The sequence below is a fragment of the Equus caballus genome, chromosome 19 (assembly GCF_041296265.1).
Source record: "Equus caballus isolate H_3958 breed thoroughbred chromosome 19, TB-T2T, whole genome shotgun sequence".
NCBI classification, from domain to species: domain Eukaryota; kingdom Metazoa; phylum Chordata; class Mammalia; order Perissodactyla; family Equidae; genus Equus; species Equus caballus.
Genome location: NC_091702.1, coordinates 19,863,449 through 19,889,165, shown reverse-complemented (window position 1 = coordinate 19,889,165; position 25,717 = coordinate 19,863,449). Strand labels below are relative to the sequence as shown.

General features: G+C 38.7%; 1 protein-coding gene across 16 annotated transcripts in view; it reads left to right on the top strand.

The window, feature by feature from the left end:
- MECOM (MDS1 and EVI1 complex locus) overlaps positions 1–25,717 on the top strand; it is a 534,617-nt gene that overhangs the window by 348,567 nt on the left and 160,333 nt on the right. Inside the window, exon 1 of one of the 16 annotated variants that reach the window (XM_070242585.1) lies at positions 8,593–8,721. The exons of 14 other annotated variants lie outside the window; for them this stretch is intronic. In XM_070242585.1, the coding sequence (XP_070098686.1) occupies positions 8,695–8,721 (27 nt within the window). In that variant the 5' untranslated portion in view covers positions 8,593–8,694. Of the gene's footprint in view, positions 1–8,592; positions 8,722–25,717 lie in introns of those variants that run through there. One more of the 16 variants, XM_070242601.1, reaches the window with a different exon arrangement.

The window sequence follows — 25,717 nt, the reverse complement described above, 5'->3', positions numbered from 1 at the left end:
CATATATTTTTAAAAGACTGTTATATGGAGATATTATCTTTTCCCTAGATTTGAGTCTAATTATGTGTCTATGCAGCACTATACTTAGAGAGGAAATCTTCTGAAGTGAATAGAGACTCGTGATTCCTCAAATCACACCTTAAAGGCTACCGTGCACACTGCTGACTTGCTTAGTCTTGACAATAGTGTATTGTGGAGCCAACACTTGAAGGGATCCAAAGAAGGTCAACTGGTCAATCATTATTTCCTTTCTAGGCAAGAGAATACAGACAGATAGGCTTGTACTCTTCTTTAAAAGATCTCCACATCCTCCCCCAGGTACCTACTTAGGTGCTGGAATTTGGGTGTGCTTTTACTGATAATTGTTATTTGACCAGGAAAAAATATGGTAAGGATAAGCTCCTTAGGCTTGTTGAATGAGCAGCTCTTGACACGTCATTCTTTCTCCTCTTCTTTGTTTCAGTAGAGGGGAGGAGGTAGGTTTTGTGAATCAATGGAAGGCTTAGAAGTATAGTAACATAGTCCAAAGGAAATAATACGCAAAATACCCAAACAGCCATGATGACTAATGTTCTGATGTTTTCTCTGAAAATTTGTCTCTTTTGCCATTTCTACATTTAGAGTTCAAAGAATTGTTTTTACAAACAAATAAAGTATATGATTTTGTTATGAGACAAGATGATCACAATGATAAAATGACCGTACACCTATCCCTTGTGTGCTTCAGAGTTCATGAAGAATTTTTACACTGGTTATCACTTGTAACTCTTACAGCCAGTCAGTAAATATTCTCTAATTTTATGGAGAAAAAATGGAAATTCCAAGAAGTAAGTGACAGAACCAGTGTCCCACTATTTCTAAGCCCAGAGATATTTTCTTTACATCAGTACTTCTGTGATTGTAATGTGATTGCAATTTACCCAGGACCTTGTTAAAATGCATATTTCAGGGCAGCCCTGATGGCCTAGTGGTTAAAGTTCTTTGCGCTCTACTTTGGCGGCCTGGGTTCACTTCCTGGTCATGGAACCATATTACCCATATGTCAGTAGCCATGCTGTGGCAGCGGCTCACACAGAAGAACTAGAAGGACTTACAACTAGAATATAAAACTATGTACTGGGGCTTTGGGGAGGGAAAGAAAAATAGAAGTGGAAGATTGGCAAAAGACGTTGGCTCAGGGTGAATCTTTCCCTGCAAAAAAAAAAAAAAAAAGTTTAAAATGTAGATTCCGATTCAGCAGTTCTGGGGTAGCGACTGAGAGTCTGCACTTCTGATGGTTCCCAGTTGATGCTGATGCTTTTATCCATAGCTCATACTTTGAGTAGCAAGATTCTGCATCATAACTGTTTCCTCCGTGATGTGATTAAAGACATCCTTACTGAGTAGCTGGATGTAGGATGTTGAGGATATTCAGAGCAATAGTTTTGAAAAAGGTTATCACTGCTTTCTCAGCTGGGCCATCATAACAACCCAAGGCTTATGTTAGCATCTCTTCCCTTCCCTCAGACTCGCCCACTGCCATCAGTCCTTTCTGTCTAAAATGCAATCTCATCATATCAAAACCCACAAAGCTGCTCCACTTCCAATAGATTGAATTGTAAGTTTTGAACACAGTATATTAGGGCCTTCACAATCCGCCCCTTACCCTTTCCTCCACATCTCCTGCTACATCCTATATTGTGGCCACAACCCTTCCCCATACCCATAGACTACAGTCCATCCACCCCAAACATCTCAGACTTCTCAACTACGGCATGCTTGATCTTTTACTTCCATAGAATTTCCTTTCTAAATCTGTTCTACTTTTTACACAATTATTTGTTTAGAAACTTCTCTCATTAGGTTGAGAGAAGTTTATAGACAATTATGTTTCTAAACAATTATGTTTATAAACTTCTTACAAGGAAGTGGTGGGGTCTTAAATTGTGTGTGTGTGTGTGTCTGATAATCCTTACACACAGTAAATATTTGTTGAATGGATATACTAGATGCCTGGTACAACCACAACTGTGTTGGCTTAGCATGTAAGATTGGTGATAGTTGTGCAACTTGAAAGAAAGTGAATTAGTTGGGCTCAGATATTGGCCTGGATTTCACAACAAGTTGCTTAAGATAATCATTTTATGGTTGAAGAAATGCATGGAAATTGCATTTAGGAACCGTGTATTTAGCTGGTCTTGACCAATGCATGGCGTGTTGAGAGTGAGAGAGAAAGATGGCTGTACTCTAGATTGTGCCTCATCCCGTGGTGTGTTCCAGAGGATTTTTCTCTTCCTGCCAACTTGATTTCATTCAGAAGAGTTATGACTGAACTCAGAAGAGTTGGGTGACTTATGGCCGATAAGGATAGCTGGCCCATTTGTCTTTCTCCCCTCTGCCTCTGTTCTATAATTCCTATCTATGGGACTACTGTTCCTTTGAAAGAGATCTCTGTGGAAGAACTATAAAGGGTGGTGCTTTTAAAAATCTTGACCCTTTTATAAAAATAATGAAATACTAGTCCTTTTTTTATTTTGTTCAAGCAAAATAGCAGGGCTTTTGCCTTTTGAGAAGTGACAGAAATGTCACCGGTCAAAGGAGTGAGCTAGTTCTATGCGAACCTCAGGATTATGTGTTGGTTAAGAAAAGAAACAAAACAGCCGGTCACCAGGCAACCTTACTGCTAACCAAAACATAGATTGAAGATTGAGCAGGATTTACAAAATGTCCTCGAATAAGCAGATATTAACTAAATAGCATTATCTTTGATTATCTTATCACAAAACAAAACTTATGTGTAAACAGCTATATTTTCACACTCACAAACACATATCCATGTACATTTACAAACATGTAAAATATCTTTAATTTCTTGGGATGGAATTCTCTAGTCTTTCTGTTATTGGTAATCCAGAAATCCCCTTTTCTTCTTTTTCTCTTTTCTGCTCCCCAAAGTTCCCTTTCTGTGCTTCCATCACCATCACGCACTTACCCACTTTTTCTCCTCTCCTCCTCCCCCATATGTATCACATGTTTTCCACTCAACAACTATTTAACAGGCAACTGCCTCTGGTTGTCTTGTGTGCAGTAAGAGGAGCTGGGGAGAGGTATTGAAGAAATTTACCAGTGAATTCCAATGTTCCAGCCAGGGAACAAGAACCTTGATTCTAAATACAAGGCAAAGGCGTGACTCAAACCACAAGAAAGATTGGGATTTGTGGTCGGGCTCCAGCCCAACTCTAAGTTGCTGAGGTCTTGGTTATTATAATGGTGGATAAGGTGTAGGGAAGCAGAGCTCCTGCCCAATTTGGAGGAAATGCTTAGAAATTCGAAGTAGAGACCAAGCTAGAAACTTACTTGCATGAAGTAACCCTGAACTGATCATTTAATTTAATTTAATGTAAAGTTTTATCACATAGTGGGAGTGAAGACTGTTCTTCTATCTTTTCATTCAGAATGAACTCAGACAAGCACACCTGAGCCTGCCCAGGACAGGGCATCAATGACCCTCCACTGAGAGGAGTTGGGAGTGGCCCGCAGCACAACACAGTTCATGATTGGAATGTCTGTTTTCAAAGTACTGAGTGTTTTTGAAGTGTCTCAACACTTCTGGAAAGAATCAGACAGTTCCCAATATTTGACTAGTCTCTTCAAGGTCAAATAAATGCTAAAGCAGTGGAGAAGGCAGGAAATGAACGGAAGGAGAGAGAGTTGGTGACACCTCAGGGGCTGTCGCTGCTCCCTCTGGATGTGGCTAGCTGAGACTGCTCTCAGGCAGCTCCATTTGATCACTCAACTTCATCTTTTTCTTATTTTGTTCTGTCATTCTAGCACATTGGTCATCAAATAAAGCATTAGAGAATTAGTATGAATAATCTTGTAGTTGTATGGATGAACTTAATAAAACCTTCTATCGAGCCTTTGGAAACAACTTTTTAGAGAGTCATGTTTCTGAGATTATACAAAAGCTCTTATTTTCTATGTTGACTTTTATGTTACAATTCTCTGAATAAATTTGGAAGCCCACTAAGTTTTTACTGCATTAATTTGGCACACTGTGGTTTAAAAGTTACATTTAAGCACTAAAAGTAAACTGGACCCCAGTTATAGACATTTGGGATTGGATCCTGATTCATGGAACTGGACCTGTCCAATATGCAGACTGACTAAATTACCGGAGATTTTGGAAAAAATCAAGACTTGCTTTGGGGTGAGCACACAATTCTGATGATAGCCTGGGGAATGTAAGGAGGCTTAAGGCTAATGTAGCCTTTTAGAGAGAGAGCAAGAAATAATGTTGCATTTGTGTACATATTGGTACAAAGCCTGGTCAAAAATATAAATATAATGCACAAATGAGATTTCTATATATCTTATTTGTTAAAGCATGCCATCATTCATTCAACAAATGTTGCTTGAGAGTTTACTTTGTTCCAGGAACTGTACTTACTGCTGTGTTTGTAAGTGCAGCATCTGTGACATTTCTTTACTAGGAGAAACTTGAGTTGATCCACTCAGAAACACTTCGAACCAGGAGAATAATTAAGATTTCTTCAGGGTTAGGAAAGCAAACTCTGAGACTGACATGATTAATGGAATGGATTTGAGTTTTGCTGGAGCAGATGGTATAGGGGCATCTCTATGGGAAAAAACGTGGTTGGAAGTCAAGAAGAATGTTTTGTGGTGTGAGTTCCCTTGCTCCAGTCTTATTTAGTAGTTGGAGCAGAGTTCACATCTGGGACCCCCTGAGAATTAGCCGTTGTAGAGAACAGTGAACCAAGAGGAAACAGAGGTAATATATATTGAAAGGCTTAATCTGATCTCTTGCCTGTCTTCAAAGGAGGCCTCATTTGTAAAGGACATGCATGATCATGAAGAAAGGACCCTGATTAGGCAATGCAGAAATAATGAAAGACTCTATGTCCAAAGCCTTTGGTGCAGGGAGGTGAAGGGACTTGCTCTGTGTCTGATTGGGAGACTCTGATGGAGCAGGACTAAAATATATCTCTTGGATCCTCTGCTCAGTAGAGCACAATTCCTTTCTTTTGCTATAAATTAAGATTTATCTGACAGGAAGCTTTCACATGGAAATAGGAGTTAGAACCTGGCAAAGCCAAGTTGACACTCATTCAATTTTGTTGGCTTCTTCTCTCTTATCCAGGCCTTTGTTTAGGGGGAGGGATCATGTTTGAGTTCTCCCTGTGCTTATGGACAAGGACAAAATGAACTATCCTTGAAAGCGACTAAGAGTAAGGACCAGAGAAACACCATTGAGGCAGATGAAATACACACTTATTTCCTCTCTTACTCTACTGTGTTTGAAAAGCATCCTCATGACCTAAAAGAGGGGAGGAAACCTCATGGAGTGAAGGGAATCCTGAAACTCCTAGAAAATACGTGATGTCAATGTGTGTGTCTTTGTGTGTGTTTAACATAAATTGGCTCATGCCGTATCTATTTTTATGCGGTTTGTGTCTTTCACTCAATATATTGGTCCTCCATATATACAAATATATTGGTAATAGCAAATGCTCTATATATAGTGCTCACTCTGTGCCATGTGCTTGCTAAGCACTTTAAAGTTTTTCTTTTTTTGAGGAAGATTAATCCTGAGCTAACATCTGCCGCCAATCCTCCTCATTTTCCTGAGGAAGACTGGCCCTGAGCTAACATCCGTGCCCATCTTCCTCTAGTTTATATGTGGGTTGCCTACCACAGCATGGCTTGCCAAGCAGTGCCCTGTCTGCACCCGGGATCCGAACCGGTGAACCCTGGACCGTTGAACTTAACCGCTGCACCACCAGGCTGGCCCCTCTAAGCACTTTAGATACTACAAATTATTTAATATAGACTAATCACATTTTTAAAAATTGCAATTAATTTGGTTATTCCCTAATTGTTGAATATTTAGGGTGCTTCGAATTTTTGTTGCTGTTGCTATGAACAACGTTGCACCAAATCTCCTTATGCATGCCTTCTTGGATATGTATAAGTGTTTACAAAAGAATAAAAAAGATCTAGTACACATGATCTGATAACAGCGCTTGTCTCTGAGGAAAGGGAGAGGATATGAATTGAGTCGTGATTAGAGGGGCTTTACCCTTATATATAACGCTGCATACGATTTTCTAAGAAAAATGCACTCATGTATTATTTGCGTAATTAAAATTAAGTTTTAGAAATGAATACTGAGATAGAAGCCCTTAGGCACATAACCTAACCAATCTGATCTTTTTTCACCTCACTTTTAAAATACCACCTGTCATAAAATCCTGGATGTCTGGCCATGGCAGACGAATGCAATGTTAAATGTTACAGTGCTTTGTAAAATGCTATATATATTCAAGTGACTCTTGTTCTAATACTCCTGGATTTCAGTCATCAGTAAAAGTACCAGACAATCCACAGAAAGTAAATATACCAGTGAGTGTTCCCTAGTTTTGACAGACGTCATCTATGTGGGAAAAAAAAAGAATTTAAATTGCATTAGTAAAAAATCAATTCAATGTGATAATTAAGGTATGGTTTTTAAATTTCATAATCACTATGTGGAAATATTAGCTCCCTTATTTTATTACAATTATACTAATTAGAATTTGGAATTCTTTTAAACATTCGTGTTGTGTTCAACATTGCAAACCAGTTTAATCTGTAGCTCACACTGAATATGTAGTTTCTGGAGCCTTCGTTTTGTACAGCTGTTAGAACCATGTGACCAGCCTGCATGTACAAGCATGTGGACACACACATCACCAAATGAGAGCAGTAAAAAAGAAAAAAAGGAAGAGGGTGAAATCAAATAGTGTATTTTAAGGTGGTATTTGTGTATCATTGGAAAACTAAGATTTTTAGCAATATATCAATGTTCCAGCAAAGAGAATGACCTTGGGACATTATCAAGCCCTCTGGCCCAAAAGATATAACATACTTTAAATACTCTAGGCAGGAGACCTTCCCAAAACAGACCCAATGACAACACCCGGAAAACATTTCAATCCTGAGCAAATTTCAGTGGTAAAAATTTCTTTTAACATCTAACCCCGTGAAGATAGAAAATGTTCAGTTGCTCTCTTCTGTTTGAGGATGACCCTTTCTAAAGCAATCTGTTTTGAGGTTAGATCAAATGGTGCCAGTTAGTTTCGACTTCCTGTTTTTTTAAAAGTCCTTGCCTTAATGTCACAGCTCTGGGCCATCTATGCCATTTTGGCAGGACCTAGGATGAACATTTCTCTACATGAGATCCTGCTTCGAATACCCGAGAGAGTATTTGTACACACACACGCTTAGATCTGTGCATTTCCATGTTGAAGGAAGGACTTCAGTGTGAACTCTCCCTGAAACTTGGCTTCTTAGCCTAAATATTGCCCTGTCTCTTCTTTGAAAGTTTTTTTCCCCCTAAATAAGGATTGCGTCAAAGCAAGAATAAAAATTTTTTATGGTTTGAATATGCCACTCCCTATTGTGCACTTTTATGGAGCCATGCCTTTTATTTTAGTTTATATTGTATATCTATGCTGACTTTAAAGTCCATTATGAGCTCTGGAATCTGAGCTGTCCAACAGAACTTTCTGCGGTGATGAAAATGTTCTGTAATCTGGGCTGTCCAGTACAGTAGCCACTAGTTCTGTGGAGCCATTGGGCACTTGAATGTGACTCATGCAAATGAGAAACTGAATTTTTAGTTGTATTTATTTTAATAATTTTCTATTTAAATAATCATATGTGGCTAGTGGCTACCGTATTTGACAGTGCGGCTGTAGATCCTTTTGTCACATTCATACAGATCTAGAGAAACTTCACCATTTATATCATAGCCTTTTCATGTGAACAATGACCCATTTGGTTCTGTTTAGCATTGTTTAACCTGCCTCTGGAATCTGAATTCTAATCTTGTCCTCCAGGGTTTCTTTCGCCCCAACATTTTGATTTTCCCCTGCTCAACCCCCATCCTACCATCAGCTACTAGGCATTTTTGAAAACATCCCATATGGAAAAGAGTGTAATGCTATGAAATAGGAAAATACGCTTAGTTCACGAAGCATATTATAAAAGTTTACAGAACGGCTTTCTTAGATTTCTGAGAAATGATCAAATCTACTTGGATTTAAACAAATAATGTTTATTGAATGTGTATCTCTCCTTTCTTAGAAATAAGGCAGGTTTTAAAATTAGCACTAATCCTTGCTCATTTTAAGGAAGTTTGGAGAGGTGTGACACATTCCTTCCTGCCTGTGGAGCTTTGGGTATGGGCTGGCTTAGTGGCCTCCGCCCAGCTATGACTTGGCACGTTGTGACAAAGCCCATCTTTCTCTCAGCGTTTCCAAGAACTAAATTGCCAGTTAGTAGGAATTTACGGCTGCCCGCGTGGGGCTTTGAGATGTGATTAGGATGAGCAATGATTCTCCAGAAGTGGGTAGAATGTTGAAGCAGTAACTATGCAGATTGCACACTGTATCCACCCCATTCTTCACACATGCCGCCTAAGATAATAATCCCACAGAGAGACCGCAGCTTTCCCAAGCCTCGCTCACAGGCTCCTTCTCTTTACTTAGAGGCCAACCAGGATGCACAGAAAACATAACTGATACCGCTAGATAATTATTGACTAGTTTTAGTATTAATGGTGGGGGTTGATTCATTTTCTCTTCCTGGTATGTTTCACTGATGTAGTTTGCTTATTTCTATGTAGAAGCATGATGAGTTTCACTCTGTGTGATGAGAACTTCAGCGACGGAGACAAAGGTAATTTGTTTGAATGCCCCTACAACATATATGGCTCTAACATTTTGAGTCATTCCCTTTTAAATCTATCTCTGTGGTTTTGAATGTGCAAGTGAGGACAGATGTACAAAATTGGATAGTATGTTTTGTATACCTTTGTTTTTTGACAGATGTTCTGAATTGTAAAGATGCCTTTGTTGCGGTCAAGGGATGCTGAGGAAAATGTGTTTTTATAAGTATCTAAATGTTCACATAAAACAGCACGTGGGCAGCTGAAGTACAACTAACTCAATCTTGGTTTTTTGGAAGCCATTTTCCTCTTCTGTAGCCACCTGCCTCCCTTTCATCTTCCCGTGTTTTGGGAGGTAGATGTTTCAAGCAGAAGTTAACTGGGTAAGATGTGTCTCTTTGTCCAGCTTGCTTTCCTCTGCCTCTGGCTCATGCTGTTTGCTCGTCCTCTCCGCCTTGCCTTCTTCCTGCCCTCACCGGATGGGAGGGAGGTCGAGGTGACCTCTTGCACCTGGTGCCCACCCCATGACCCTTTTCTCTATTGGAAAAGTGTGAGGGATGGGGTGTGGCGAATTACATTGCCAGACAAAGAGAAGTTGCTCAAAAGTGTAAGTTGAACTAAATGTTCGACCACCAACTTTTGAAGGTCATGGGGCCCGGCCAGGTGTGTGAATGACTTGCTTCCCCTTGCTTGACACGATTACTGTGAAGTTGTCAGCCACCCCAGCTTCTGAGATGGTCTCTTCAGTATCCAGAGATACTTTTAAAATTATACTAGGATCTCATCAGAATATGTTTTAGGGATTATCTTGATACATACTGTTTTGTCCTTATTTACCATTATGTTTCTTTAATAATATATAATATTTCTTACTCTATAGCCAGTTTCCTTCTGCCCCTATTTCTCTCACCTCAAAATATTCTGGGGCAGTGGAAAGAAAGCTAGACTGAGTTCCTGTCATTAACTAGTGGTGTGGTGCATTGCAAGGGCTATGTTAGGTGGTCACTAAGGTTTTCTTTAGGTCCAGGAGTCTGTGATTCTATTCCTTCCAGAGCCTGTGTCTTTCCCGCAACTCGCATCTCAGCTACTTCTTCTCCTTGCCTCTCATGAATCATGTCAGACCTCCAGCAGTCCCTGGGTCCTACTTTGGGAACTAATGCATTTTCACAAGCCTCAGAAGGGACTCCCTTTGTGTTTAGCAATGCGAATTCATACTGCCAAAGGGTTAATCTTCCAAGACTAAGTGCAGATTGGGTAAAATAAGAGAAGATCAATGGTTGTACCTTGCCATGAGTGGGGTGTTCAATCATGCAGGTTTCCAGCCAGATTTTTAGAAATCTGCATCACAGAAGTCACCTGGGCGTCACACCCGGAGGAACTCTGGGTTAATGTGTGGTGAACAGAAATATCAAGTTTATGCCTATAGGGTAGTTTTCATTGGCATGAGCTTAAGCACAGAAAAAATGGCCTTGGTAGTGTTAATTTTTTTATGGGCAGTTGCACGATAGCTGGTCCTGGAATGTTAGCAGCACTGTTGCAGAACTAAAAATGTTACCCTGAGACATTTTAAAAGAGCAATAAATATCTGGTTTTAAAACACAGACATTAAAAAATTATAAGCTTGGAAAGACTTTTTTTTGGTTGTTGTTTTAACTTTGGAGCGTTAAAGCTGCCTTTTCCTTCCCTGACTTTCTCAATAAGGAATTGTTTGGCTCGGTAAATTAGTAATTATTTGACCATTTTGACATTGGGATGTTTGTACTTCAATAGAAGGATGTCTGGTGATGAGACTGTGGCCTCAAATCAGGACAGCTTGGCTTCACAGTGTGAAGACGTGGCTGTGCTGAAGCCTGGGGCTGCGCACCCTCTGTGTGCTGTGCCAGGGACAGTCCTCGGATATGGAGGGAGTGGCCCTAAAGGATGGTGGACGTCACTGGATGTATGAGTTTGGTGCTTGTTCAGGAAGACAATGGCAGCCCCCACTGGTGCGTGGGGATAGCTGTGCAATGAGATTGACTCCCATTGGAGAGATGAGAGTAGTCCCTGCTGCTGTCTACATGGGGATGGGGCTTAGGCCAGGAAGGGGTGTACCTCTCACTTAAATGTGGCCAAGAAGGGCTCAACTTCTCGTCATCACTTTTAAAACATAAAAACAGTATTACAAAAAAATTTAAGAATTGAAAACAATTTTATTCTCAAGTTTTGCTTGGCTCTGCCTAATTAAATTTCCTATAATTTCGACTTTTTATCACTTAATATTTTATCATAAATATGGGCCTATGTTGTGGCACTAGCTTTATAATTATTATTGTAAATATAAGTATTAGTCTATCCATGTACAATAATTTATTCACTGTTCCCCCATTATTAGTTTCTTCCATGATTTATAATTTTATATTATGAGACATAAACCACAACAAATAAACTAACGAATATAGCTTTTATCTGTAGTTGATATGTATTTAAGGAAAATTTCTAACGAAAGCATTATCAAAAACAAGTGTGTAAACATCTTAATATTTTTATATGTTATAAAATGTCTTCCCGAGTTTTCTAAAAGGGTTCTAACAGTATCGAAAGTCTTTAGTATACGAATGTACTTAGTGGCACTGTTTAATATTTAACAATATGTTTTAATATATAAATTTAAGAATTATAATTAGATACACAAATCATATAAATTGTATATACATATATATACAGATATAACATGGAACCTTGAAATTTCTTTGTGATAAACTTCAATTATCTGTGAAGGTAAACAATTTTTTATGTACTTAGGATTTGTTTTTCTCTTATTTGAATGTCTATTCTTGACCTCTCTTTATTGTACTTTTTATAAATTTATGACAGCCGGCTAGCTAGATGCCAATTCTGTGGTATATTCTATCTTTTAAAAATTTATCATTTTTTATCCAGATTCTGAAACCAGTCACTAGGCTAGAACATTGTCCCCTTTTGATCAGGAGTCAGTGATTTTGTAACTCCTCTATATTGTCTATTTTTGTGGGGTATGCTTGAACATGCACGGTGAAGTGATTCCTTTTTCAATGACACTGTTGGGAAACTGCATACAACGCCTATGCTTCGGGACAAGCGAGTGTGAATTAAAAATTATATACCTTATAAAAGCAAAACTGAGACAAAAATATTTCTGAATCCCCTTAAGGGCAAGTTGTGTCATAATGAGAACTTTTTTAAAGTCCGGGTAAAACTGGAGAAATCAAAGATGTTCACGTAACTAAAAAGAGCACCAAAGAATTAGAATAATTAGCTTCAGGTGTCAGAGAAACCGTAAACGATTTGAGAAGCTTCTTAAGACCTACTGCTTAAGACGTACCTGGATGCCAAGAGGCAAATGATACCTTCATTTTCCTGGCATTAAGTGACGTTAGATTAAGAATTCCTGTTACAGAGAGCATGACCAGGGTTTTTACTGAGCAAGATGCCAAAAAATTAGGAAACGCTCGAATTTGGCAAGCGAGTAACTGGAATCCTGTTGTGTTTTCTGCCACAGCAAACCAGTAAAACATGGTGATAGTTCTTATTTTCCAGTCTCACCATGAGTGTATTTTGAGTTCGTTGTAACTAAGTTCAGTGTGTTCTAACCAGAGCATTTTGTCCACATAGTATTCAGAAGTTGTCAGCAAGCTTTTTTAATACCTGCCTTCTATCACAAGGAATCGACCAGCTGATATTTTTCTTTTTAAAGCTGGATATACAAAGATATAGGATCGAGAAACAAGCAATCTTTTTCCAAGAGTTAGAAACTTGGCCTGGTGTTTCCAGCTCTCATTAATCATTAACTTAACATGCTACCTTGGGTAGATAGAGCATTCAACAAACTCTGTGCCTAAGTGGATTAATCTAGGAAAGGAGAGCAGCAACATCATGGCAGCCTGACCACAGAGGAATAGCATTAGAACGTGAAAGTACACACGTCAAAAATGGGCTTTGTGTGCACTCAGAGTAACACCCTTCTCGGACGCAAAGTATTGTTCAAAAACTGGATAGGATAAGGTGCTTACTCCCTCTATTTCTTAACGAACTCCTTGACAATTCAGCTCCTTGGTCTAACCATTCCAGACCTGTCTTGCCACTGTTTATTAATTAGATCCACTTCGTAATTAGAAAGAACCTGTGTGTCTCCCACCACCCTCTTTCCCCTCCCTGCCTGAAATTCTTAAACAAGCACTGAGTGTGTGGTCAATGGTGCGTTTTAATAAATGTTTTGTAAAGGCCAATTATTCAGTCAATATTGAATTGTGTGATAGGAAATACGGCTGCTTAGCTACAGGGAAGATGTCTACATACTATTGGCATCTGTTTGGTAGGTAATGTTCTTAAACGGCCTGGCCTTCCTCCAAACTTTGATTATTCATAAATCTGTGGAGTGTGGTAAGTTGCACTATTAGCGTTTAATCTTTTATTGAAGCAAACTCAGGAGACTGAAATCTATTTGCTTTAGCAAGCTTGTTCACTGATAAATGTATGATTTAAAATTTTCCTTTTGTGAATTCCTCAGTGCAAGAAAAACACAGCTGGGCCTAGCACAGATCATATTTATCTTTTCATTAACTAAAGTACAAGGAGATAGCATCGTTGGAGGCTTAGGAGGAGGGATTGGTAAAGAACAGTCCTCCTCCTGTTTGCATACCCACTTGAGAAAAGCTTTCCAAACAAGTATTTGAGATACTTGTGCGAAAAGCTAGTTGAATTGTCAAAAGAAGACCAAGTGAATGCATATAAAGTGGTTGGATTTCAGATAACATTTTCGCCCTTGAGAGTTCAGATTGGTTAAATATTAGAGGAAGGGAGATAATGACACTGTTTGTCGCCATAAACTTAGACATATATCTTTTTTCACAAGGTTGGTATGAAAGGCATATCAAGGATTTTCCATCCCAGATGATTGAGTTTCAACGTCCTAAAGGGCGTTGTACGTGGAGAAAGTTTGCATGGATAGTAACTGCCAGACAGGAAACTTTGTATGGACTTTATAATAGATAGAATTTTTTGCTTCTTGTGTATAACGTAGTAAACTAATTGGCTGTCATTGTAGGATTGTTAAAATATATATATTAAAAAATTTTTCAGCATTATTCTCTCTGCTAGAGGGAAGATTATGAAAAATTCTGTGGCAGATTTTGGAGAGTACTTATTTGCAATATGCACCAAACCAGGCCATTAGTGGAAATCTTCCAGAACAAACTAAGTGACTTCTGGCTTATATATGTTAATAATAAATTCTTCGGTTGGGAGAGTATGATGGAATTATAGGAGTCTTCCCCACCTTTACCCTCATGGATCGTGAGGGTTGAGATTGTTCATGTTTCTATAGTTCTTTCTGCCCCTGGCAAAACGGCATATACACAGTATGTGACTAATAACTACAGACTGATTTGTGTACCCCTGCAGAACTGTCGGGCTCTGTGAAAATGGACTATGCTAGAGATCTGTTCTTTTGTCTTTTCTACCACACCCTGGAGGACTCAAGAAGGAGTAGGAAGAATAGAGAAGGGAGGCTCCTTTCCAGCCAAGTGCTGCAGAACTCCAACCACCTTGAGCTCATCTCTGCCCCAGGGATACCCAAGCTAGGCCGATGTTCCATTGTATGAGTTGAACAGACACAACCTGGGCCAGGGGTATCATCTTCCCTACTGCCCACCCCCAGACCCTATAGATTCCTTTCCTAAATGGTGCTAGAAGCAGGCCAGGACAGTTCCTTCCTGCTTCAATTTACCTGTTCTAGTTAGATTCTCTGAGAGCCTGGCCCGACCATTTTCTGTTAATGATGGTATTTATTAAAACATTAGCTTACTTGAATTAAAACTTGTTTAAACTGTCATCTGTTGGTTGGTGGGATCTAGGGCGTGTAACTTCTTGTCCTTCTTATTCTTTTATTTTAAAATTCGCCAACCCAATATCAAGTTTTTTCTTTTTTACATGGGCATTTAAGAATAATATTGGGGGTCTGGCCCCGTGGCCGAGTGCTTAAGTTCGCGCGCTCTGCTGCGGCGGCCCAGGGTTCAGATCCTGGGTGCGGACATGGCACTGCTCAGGTCACGTTGAGGTGGCGTCCCACGTGCCACAACTAGAAGGACCCACAACTAAGATATACAACTATGTATGGGGGGGGTTGGGGAGATAAAGCAGGAAAAAAAAAAAAAAGATTGGCAACAGTTGTTAGCTCAGGTGCCAATCTTAAAAAAAAAAAAGAAGAATATTGGAAAAGTAGAGATGGACTGTTATAAATCACAACTAGGAAAATGAAAGATGTTTCTTAAGATCATTCAGCCCAACTCAGTTTATAGAGAAGAGAACTGAGGTCATGAGATATAAAGAGAGCTTTTCAAAGGCCACATGGTTCATGGAAGGGCAAGGACTAGAAACCAGGCCTCAGGTCAATACTTTTTCAACTTCCCTGTTTTATCTGTATGAGTAACAGAGACTTGCAAATCAGTGGCTTAAAATTTAGAAAAAGTGGGAAGACCGGCAGCCAACCACTGGTGTGGTAGCACCGTAACGTCATCAGGAACACAGGATACTTCTAGCTTTCTGCTGTACTACTAGGTGTAATCTCCATCCTCATGTTCTCAAGATGATTGCAGAGTGCCAACCATCCTGTACACATTCTGAGAAAGGAAAAGGTCAAGAACAACAAGAAAGAATGGTGCATGCCAGAAAGTCAGCTCCTTTTAAGGGCTTTTTTGGGAAGCCCTCATCCAGTGATAATTGCTTATGTCTAACTGATGGGAACTAGTCCAGCTGCAGTGCAAGCTGGGAAATGTAGTCCTTCCTTCCTACCTTTCTCTTTCTCCCTCTCTTTGTTTTCTTTCCTGATAATGCCCTGAATAATCTTGGATCTATTATTAGTAAGATTAAAAAAGAATTGATAGTAGGTTGGCAACTTCTTGTCTTGGCACCCCTATATTTCATATTATGTAGTTGTTTTAAGGTTTGGAAGCATAATATTTTACGTTGTTTTTTTAAGTAGTATTTCCTCAAATTGCCAGTATGAAAAGACCAAATATAATATGGAAGCAGAAATTCTTGTTGCTTTATGTGAGTGAAACAACGGGAGGGCAACGTAGGAACTATCACCTTTAAGTTGTGTCTTGGCTTTCCATGTTCAGTGAGATGCTACTTCCATTGTTTCCAGTGGCTTGAAAGTAAGCCTGGCAATGAACACCAATGCTTACCTCACCTAGGCATGCTTTGTACATAACCAATGAAAATCATTTGAATATTTAGAAGTAAATAGCAAATAGTTGCCTTACTTCACCCTCTATGTTTAGTGGGTGTACAGTTTTCAAAAGCCTGAAATTGCAGCCCATGTTAAGTAATTTAGGACCAGGATTAATGGAATCTCCCAGGTCCTACTGAGGGGAAGTAAGTGTACTCACTCATAACTTGACCAGCAGATGTATCTGTGGGCAATGCTGAGGAGGATTTATTTACTTGTATCTCATTGATCATGAGATTTATGGTATTGTCTGGCTAGGAATTTGTCTCTAACTAAGGTTAGTTTCCTTTCTTGAGTGAATTCCTTTTATTTATGTTCATTTAAATATGAGATAATTATTTAGAGTAAGAATTTATGAAAATGAGAACTCTCCTCAGCGTCAGACTGGCAGTGTGTTACTTCGTAACTAACACACTCTAGATATAGGGTTTGTTCTTGGCAGGATGCAGACTAAAGACCTCTGAAGACATCAAGGAGATTTCAAGAAGCAGTAATGCTGGAAGACTCCCACACCCAGAAATCCATTAATGTCACCATGTCCCCTAAGTGAAGAATGGCTTTACAGCGCAGTGCTGCTGACTCCTTAGCCACTGACTACCTCAGTAGTGCCATGTGTCCTAGTGGAGGGAAAGAATTGTGGAGAATTAGAATCTGATGTGTCCCCCGGTATGCATGGGAAAGTGTAGTCAACAATGGAGGAAGAAGCCATCGTCTCTCATTAGACCTTTCCTAAGGTATTCGACTTGATATGCATTAGCTTACTCTTTTAGTCTCTTACTGGTGTTCCATTGCACTCAGGCTGCCTGAGGGCCTATGAGTTGCCAGCTCTCTGATGTCACACACCCCTTCACTCCAAATCTCTAACCTGGAAGAACCTAATGACAAGCGTTGTCAACCTGAATCTTCCAATGACTACCGCTGTGTCAAATTCCAAACTCTCTCTCACCACTTTGAAAACTAGATCTTTAGAACTACAAGTTAGAGACATTATGTTAGTATTTATAAAATATTAGAGCTTCTTAAGTGTCCTTTACCAGATAATTGTTGTATGTTCTTGCTATCGAGCAAAAATATTGTGATTATATTGATTTTCAAACAACAGAGTTTCGTTGGAGCCCATCTCAGTCTGCACGCATGGCATGTACTGCTGATGTCTGGATTCCGTCATGCCTGCCTGCCATGTCTTATCAGGGCAGAGCCCTATGAAGAGGATCCTATATATTAGCCACAACATGACCTGTGTGGCCAGGATCAGGCCCAGCAATTACCCCACCGGTGGTGCAGTAATTTAGAATAAAGCTCAAGGATGCCATTATTCACCATATATCATAGCCCAGGATAAGTGGACAAAAATCTTCCTCCAATTTGGGGTTGATTTATATAGCAAGAATATTGGCAACCGAGCTTTCGCTAACTTCTTTCTGTTTTGCTGCTGCTTAAGCAGATCCTAATCGGTAGAGGTCCTGACAGTTCTAGCTCCTGACTAATGTGAGTGCTCAAAGCAACAGTTAGCCCTGAGCGCAGTCCCCAGCCAGGCTCCTGGCAGGAGTCCATGGGAATAATCTCCTTCCCTTGGCAGCTGCCTGAGCAGCAGTCTGTGGAAAAGATGAGACTGGGTCTCTATAGCTCATTTGGCTTACATACTCCCTCTTTATGTAGACAGCTTCAAAAACTTGTGTAAAATAAAGTAAGCCAATATAGTATGTGGTGATTTGGGCATTATGTTCGAAGCAGAGATATTCTCTTGGTGAAAAGGGATGAGATGATACAGGAGAAATGGTCTCTAATTATCTGTGTGTCTTAGGTAAGTTACTTGACTTCTCTGTGTCTGCTTCCTTATCTACTTAAGAAGAGTCTTGGGTTAGATGACTTCTCAGGTCCCTTCCCTTCCATATGGACTAGATTGTCTCAGAAATACAATCGTATTTGTACCCGATACTTTGCTATTTTTTAACTTACTGGTTTTTTGATTTATGGCACCACTATTTCCACAAAGCACTGCAGGCTGTTTGCAACAAAAATACAGGTACAAAAAACCCAAAGACAATTACCTGAAAATGAATACTAAGAAGCAACGGAGAGAAGAGAAAGCAGTATATTTAATAACGAATTCTGAAAAGAGGTATAAGAAAGTACAGTCTGTCTCTGAGCTTCCTAGCAGCCAAGGCAAAAAAGCAACAGCACCAATTTATGGAAGAGCAAATGGCACGTGGTGTTTATTTTTCCACGTTGCATGTTAGGTTCAAATTTTCCCCAGGGGTTTGGAAGTTAAGTCTATTGTAACATTTGGGATAGTCTAGTTAGATTTCAGGTTTTAATTCCAAGGCTATCAGCCTGGTCCTAGAATACCTAACATCTGGATCTACCCTTGGTGGAAGTGATCATCTTCCTACTCAATCTATTAATTAACATCATAGTTTATTTTCCTATCTCTACATTTACTCTATTGCCCTGAGGCGTAGTTGTTTTTTTCCACGTGGAATAAAAAAATAATTTTCATTTGTTATCTTTCTGCCAACATAGTGTGAAATTTGACATATTAAAAAGAATCAAAAATAATTTTACTTAATAATAAAGCTTTTAAGAGTGTAGGATTTGTACTCACATTTTCCCATTTCCCTAATTCCTTCTTGCTAAAATAGGGGGAAGATTATCAAACAAGCAAATGAGGGATCCTTGTTTTTAGCTATTATAAGTAATCTTTATTAATCTCTGATAATCTAACTTCTATTTGCTTTAAGACAGCAAACTCGGAATTTTATTTAATATTTCAGAGGTGAAATTAATTGGGATCCAGAATTAATATTCCTCTTTTCTTTCAACCATCCTGTTCATGAGTAAAAAAATGTTTAAAAATAGATGTGTGTGTGTGCATGTGAAGAAAGAGTTCTGTACATGATCTAAAGAGAGATTTTTACAGAGGAGCTCCTGTTCTGTCAATTTTCAGTGGCGGGACTTAAACACGTTTTATCTTGAGGAAAAAGTACCATATAGCTAATGTAAGCCCACCTCACTGTTTAAGGGTAATTTATGGATTTTCTTGTTTTGGATCAGGAGAAGACAGGAGAAAGTGTTAGGGAAAGAGGCAGCTGAACAGGGTAAAAGAGTGATTGTCCTCAGTTCTGTCCCCAGCCCTTGCAGAAATGGCAGCAACCTGATGCATCTTTAATGTCACTCTTTGTCTGCTATATAAAAGATGTGCTTTTTGGGGGCAAAAACAAAACAAATTCATTTTTTCTGTCACTGTATTAGTCACAGTAATTAATGTCAGTTGCCTCGATAGACAAATCCCCAAATGTCATGGCTTAACACAACAGTAGTATATGTTTGCTCAATCATGTTCAGTGCCGGTTGTGGGTTTGAGGACTCAGGTTTCCTTGTGATGTTACCATTGCAACACAAGGTGTCTAAATTCACCCTAGGTGCGAGGGTTAGGGGGTTGGAGAGCACTGTTAGAGAACAATCGCTGACTTTAACGTGGCCAGACTGACCTGCCACCTTGGTTTAGATCCCATGTGTCAAACTCAGTCACATGAATCTAGCTCAGGGCAAGTGGAGCTCAAAGGTGAGAAGATTAAATATAGGATTTGATATGGTTTGGGAAACTTGGAAGCATTGTTTCCTTGATATCCGAGAAGCGTCTTGGGTAACATAAAATTGATTCCCATGATGAGCCAGAAAGGGCTTCCTGGAGGAAGTATTTGAACTGAGTTTTTCCATTCGGGTAGGAGTTTGGTCAAGAAGGAAATTTTGTGCACAAAGGCTTATCCTCCTGTTGTGACAAATATCAAAATATGTGCCAGTATGCTATGAAATAAGATTTATTTTTATTACTAAAATGCCTTTGGTCAGCAGCAGTCTTTGGCCAGGAGTGGCAAAGGCTTATTATTTTTAAAATTTAGGATGTTGCTATTAGGAGTTAGAATGAAAGCTCCTAGAGAAAAGCACGTTCTTCCTCTGATCTGTCCATTGACTCATTCCAAGCCCCTAGATCAGGACCTGGCACAAGCTAGACATTCCATAAATACTTGATGAGCAAATAACTTGCACAGGACTTAGCCCAGTAGGTCTATTTCCTTGTTCCTGCAAAAACCAGGGGTAATGGATTCTATTAAGATCATCCCTTCCCAGTCAAAGATGGAGTGTTGAGCCAGTACTTTGAAAACAATTGTGTCCTTCTGTGCTGCTTTTTTTGTGAAGATAAAACCAGGTTGGAACCACAGACCCTGCACTGCCGATACACCCACCTTTTCAAATTTCTTAATCTGTAACGTGCATTTAGGAGAAAGTAACTGTGGCTTATCTGTACAGAACTTTGAATATCTTACATCAATAATTTAACACGGTCACACTTAGTCAATAAACACAGTGCCCTGTGCATGTAAAATCTGTGATTGAATAAGAGCCAAAGAAAAATAGTTTAGATAATTTTGCTTTGGTAAAGCAAAAAAAGTATTTTTGTCTTCTAGACTCTTTGTCTCTTATAATAATGTAAAATTACCTAATTTTTAACTTTATTTAGGATCTAATATTTCAGACAAAGGCTGTGCATGTTTATGCTATTTATAAAGAAACGACTGGAGAGGAAAACTTACTATGCGACTAAGCTCCCAAAAGGAATGAACAAACTACTTAGAGAAAACCAGTCTGTGACCATGGAATGCTCTTCATTATTTCTTTTTCATATCTTTGGAATCATTAGAACTAATCTCTAATCTATACACTGAATTCTGACACACAATAAGTTCCATCTTTTCATTAATGATTTGTTAAACATCTGTTCTAAGAATGAATATGTAGTTTAAAATATTCAGTGACGATATCATTAACAAGTGATAACTAAATCTGTTTCTCTTGCTTGCTAGGAAATTTAAGAATAAATATTTATTCTGCCTTGTTTCTCTCAGAAGCTCCTGTATTGACCAACAAATAGAAAAATCTAGAGTTTGTTTCAACATATATTATCATTCTTGACAAGTGCAGAAACTGAAAAGTAGGAAAAATAAAGCTCTGTGTATAGCTATTTTAGCAGACTTTGATCATGTCGGAATATGGGCAGTGAATAGAGACTGATAAACTCATATGGTTCTTTGCCATGAAGGCTACTTTAGCGTGAAGCCAAAAAATGAGAGGGATAGGCTTACTTTTCGCAGATTTAACCAAGAACAATGACACCATTTGCAACCACGGTGCAGAGCCAAAGAAAATCATTGCCAGCATGCCAATGTATACTCCCTAGAGAATAACTGGAAAATGAGAAACGCCTGTCAGAGATTTAGTTCTATTTCTAATGGAAATACAGAGCAGACTGATGTCTTTTTAATGAAAATGAACATATCACAACAGATGAGTTTTCTTTGTTAGTTTCAATGTGAGTTCTTTAGAACTCGAGTCACTGGGTATATTCTTTTTAAAAGGCAAATTTCAGAACATGATGAGTAAGTGTAGCCAATTTTGGAACCAATATAAAAGAAACATTTAGTGGACCAAATGTCAGGGAATCCAGTGTTATCCAAAAATAGAGAGAAACAAACCTACTAGAACTAACTAATAAAAAATTAAAATTAATGATTAATGAAGATTTTCTCCGTTTTATATCTGCTTTCAGTCATAACAGGTAACATTTAAATAGTTACTTTGTGTCAGTCACTATTCTAAGCAGTTTATATGCATTAACTCATTAGACTCTCATAAGAACCCATTCTACAGGGGAGAACACTGAGGCACAAAGAGATTAAATAACTTGACCAAGGTCACACACAACTAGTGAGCTGTGAAGCTGAGATTTGAACTCACACAGTCAGGTTTCAGAGGCCATACACTTACCCAGTGTACTACCTTTCTTTCAGCGAACACATTCTTTGTTGAAGGCTTTTCATCAACGTGCCCTGGACTCAAGTAGACTCTTCATTGAAAAATAGAAGATATTTTGAGGAAAAGAAAACAACAACAACAAAAAACATGATCAGAATAGAACCAAAAAACCTAAGCATAGCATTAACAATGTTCTCAGGACTGATCTTTACGCCAGCCATACTGAGTAACGTAAGATTTGAGTCACTACCTTAAAACATGTGGGAAAAAGAGATTGACCCATGGAGACTTGGACAGTGGTAGCCATTAGGACAGCACAAATTGTTTCTCCAAGAGAAAGTGGCCAGCTATTAAGAAAACAAAAAAGTGTAGGACACTTTCCCTCTTGTCTTGGCTTCTTTTTGGCTCCCTTGACCACATAGTACTCCCTCTTAAATAGGACACAACTCACTAGGGCAGACTTTGATACAGGACAGTGTTAGCCTCATATTTCACCTGAAAGAGTTTTATATACTCATGGCAGAGTAGAGAAAGCCGGAGATTTGGGATCCCAAACCCTAGATACCATATTGTCAGTGTTCAGTGTGTGGCCTCGGTCCTATCTGTAAAACAGGAATACTAAAATGGTTACTTTATTGGGGTTATTTTAAATGTTAAATGAAATTAGACATGTGAATATGGTATGAAGACACTTTTAACTGAATACAGATAATTAACCTTAAATAACTCCCTGTGACTTGATAAATTTTATAATTTTTTAGGGTAGTGGAGATGCTTAAATTCTATGTGGCAAAATTTTGATTTATTGGCTTTGAATGACACAGCCATACTGATCACTCCCCATTCACAGAAAATTGGTATGAGTGTACTCAGATTTGTTAGACATAATCCCTGAGGTAAGTATCATCTAAAACATGGGCTACTACAACCTAATCAAAACAACAACAACAACAAAAAGAGAAACAGAGAAACCCCAAAGCAACAACAACAAATTCAGAAGCCCAAGGTCAGAGAAGGGAGCCAAGAAGGATTTGGTGAAAGGGTTGGAGCAGGAGAGGTTAATCCATGATTTAATATGGCAATCGACTCAGCAAAATTTGGGAGGAAAACTAAATGGAGATACTAATGGATTTATGTTTTTTTAATGAGCAACTGGAAATAACCTATGATGGGCAAGTTGCCTCACTTCCCTTGTCTTGAATTTCAAAACTGTGAGAAAAGAGTGATTGTAAGCAAATAAACTCTAAAGTCCCTTCTAGCTCTACACTGTGGTTTTTAAATCTTTCTATGATTCTATCTCAATGTATTTGTCATGAGTTTCCTGAAATCTACTTTTTCTTTTAATGCATTACCTCTGCTTGCCAATGGTAGTTGCCTTCTTGTGAAATAAGATACCGAAACAGATGTGCATCAGAATACAATATGTAAGTTACATCTCTAAAGAGAGTAGAAGCAATTATCCACCCAATTCAGGCAGCTCCTGCACAGCTCACTGGTTTTACCTGATGGTTGAAAAACGCCAAAATATGCGATAGAAGGAAAAAAGGGAAGGGAGAGGGGAATAAACTTAATTATGCACAGTCTTTCTCCAGAGAAGTAATCATTTCACGCTCTTTGGCTGAGTTGCCATGGCCCTCAAATCGGAAGAATTAGAATCTAAAAATTGCACAAAAATTGTTCTACATAGAATTCTGGGATTTTCTTCAATGAGGCCTTGAATAAAATCCTGAAGATTAAATAGCTGACTAGCTTTAGTCTAATATTGCATAGAATAAACTATTACACCAACATAAATACAGAGTGGTAACAGGAGATTGATCAACTTTGGTAGAGAATTTTAGCTTTGATGCCAGAAATTCAAAATTATCCTGGCAGAGGAGAAGGATACACTTAATGTTTTCTGGAAGAAACATGCAAATTACCTCATTCTTAAACATTCCCCAGAGGCCATTATTATTTTTTTATCCCATTCCCGAGTATTACTCACAAAGTGGAAAGGGATGACCAATTTCTTAAAATGCTCTTGACACTCTTTGGTGTTTATAATGTATATTGTAGCCTTAGCTGAAGGCCAGGTACATTTACACCAGGCTATTTATATTCCTCTGGCTTTACTCATACGTCTCTTTCTTTCTTCCTCTTTTTCTTTCTTTTCTTTCTTTCTTTCTTCCTTCTCCCTTCCTTGTTCCTTCTTTCCTTCCTTCCTTCCTTTCTTTCTCATGGATATCATATAAATTTAAATTTTTTAAACAACTGTAACATTTTAAAAAATCAAGTGAATTCTCATTTTTAGGTGATTTATGAGTCACTCTGCTTACATCCATTATCATTTACTGGCCATCTCCTGGAAGCTGGCTGTGAAGCTGTCTCTACTTAGTTCCAGCTCTTGTGGCCCTGGGACTTATTTCAGGAGAATCAGCATCTTGGCAATTTAGAAGTTAGGAGATGGCTCTAAGCCTGCGCTGCGAGGACTGGGAGCTTGGGAAGTCACAGCCCTTGGCCTCAGTTTCCACATCTGTAAAATTATGAAAATGAGGGTATGAGAAGGTAAGAGCAGGGAGCCTAGACACTCTCTTTATCTTTCCTGTCCTATGGTTCAGAGCTTCCCTTTCTGAACCTCCTTCTGCTGCTGACCGAGCATATCTGCTGGATCCAGCTTAAAAGACTTTGACATCAACATCCAACATGTCCCTGAGTAGAAACGTGGCATCTCTTTGATGAGCTCCATCTTCTGCCAACTTGAAATCTGTGCTGTTGAATCTGCTTGTTTTTTCCTTACATTCTCTCAGTAAAGGTCATGGCCTTCATAGCACTTAATTCCTTGAAAGGACTGTTGGAAATAATTGATCAAAGAGTAAAGTCATGTCTTGGTGTTGGAATGTGTATGCCACAGAATTATTTTTATTTCGGCATAACACATATAACCTTGAATTTTAAGTTCTGTAGAACAGGCGATGTATTTGTTTAGAGGGCAGAACCATTAAAGTCAACTAGTTTTTTTCTTGTTTGAATTGGATAAAATTGTAATATATCCTTTACGTCACAGTAGCACCCTAGTGGTTATCATATTGCATTAGTTACATGAGTTTTCAGGGAACATTATACAGTATATACTGCCTCCAGTAAATACACCAGTCATGCTTATGGTTACATAGCCAGCGCCAGGAAATTTAGGATGACATTCCCTGCAGGTTAGTAATTCTACCCATTATTTATATTGGTTTGATTTGAAACTAGATGAGGCTAAGTATTTTTGAAGAGTTTTCTGACAGAATTCTAGAAAAACCAAAGAATGAATATTTAAAATGAGTTTAATATCTTTGCATTTTTTTTGGAGATCACCTAAATTTTGCTATAAAATCAAACCATTGAGAAAGTAGGGGAGGACTTATTCCAAACATAAGCTACCAACACGTCTCATCTACAAAGGAAACTACTCGTAAATAAAAATCTATCTGGGGTGTACACTGATGGCCTGCTCAGGGGAAACAAAATCATCCCAATTCTTAAAAAATGGAGACAAAAATTAGTACTGAGGCTGTGACAGAGGAGCTGAAGCAGATGTGGAAATTGTGGAACATCATCTTGGCAGTTGAAGCAGTCTCACCAGCTGGATGTCTTCTGAAAGTGGGAATTTATCATGTTTAAGCCACAATACAGAAGTCAGTACTTGAAAATGGTTGTCATAACAGTGCAAGATTTTCGTGCAAACACTGGATGATTGTAAGGAACTTGACCAATAAAGCCTGTGCTGCCATAATGAATTAAGACCAGATTATTTTGAGCTTCTAAAATAGCATCTTACTTCCAAGGAGATTAAACTGTTTCACATCTTCTAGCATATTTACCTCAGGAGGAAACAGAAAAATAAGGAGGCTGATCATGAGACTTCCCCTGAGCTACGCCATTTTGTTTTGTTCAATAATCTACACTTAGATATGTCCCCA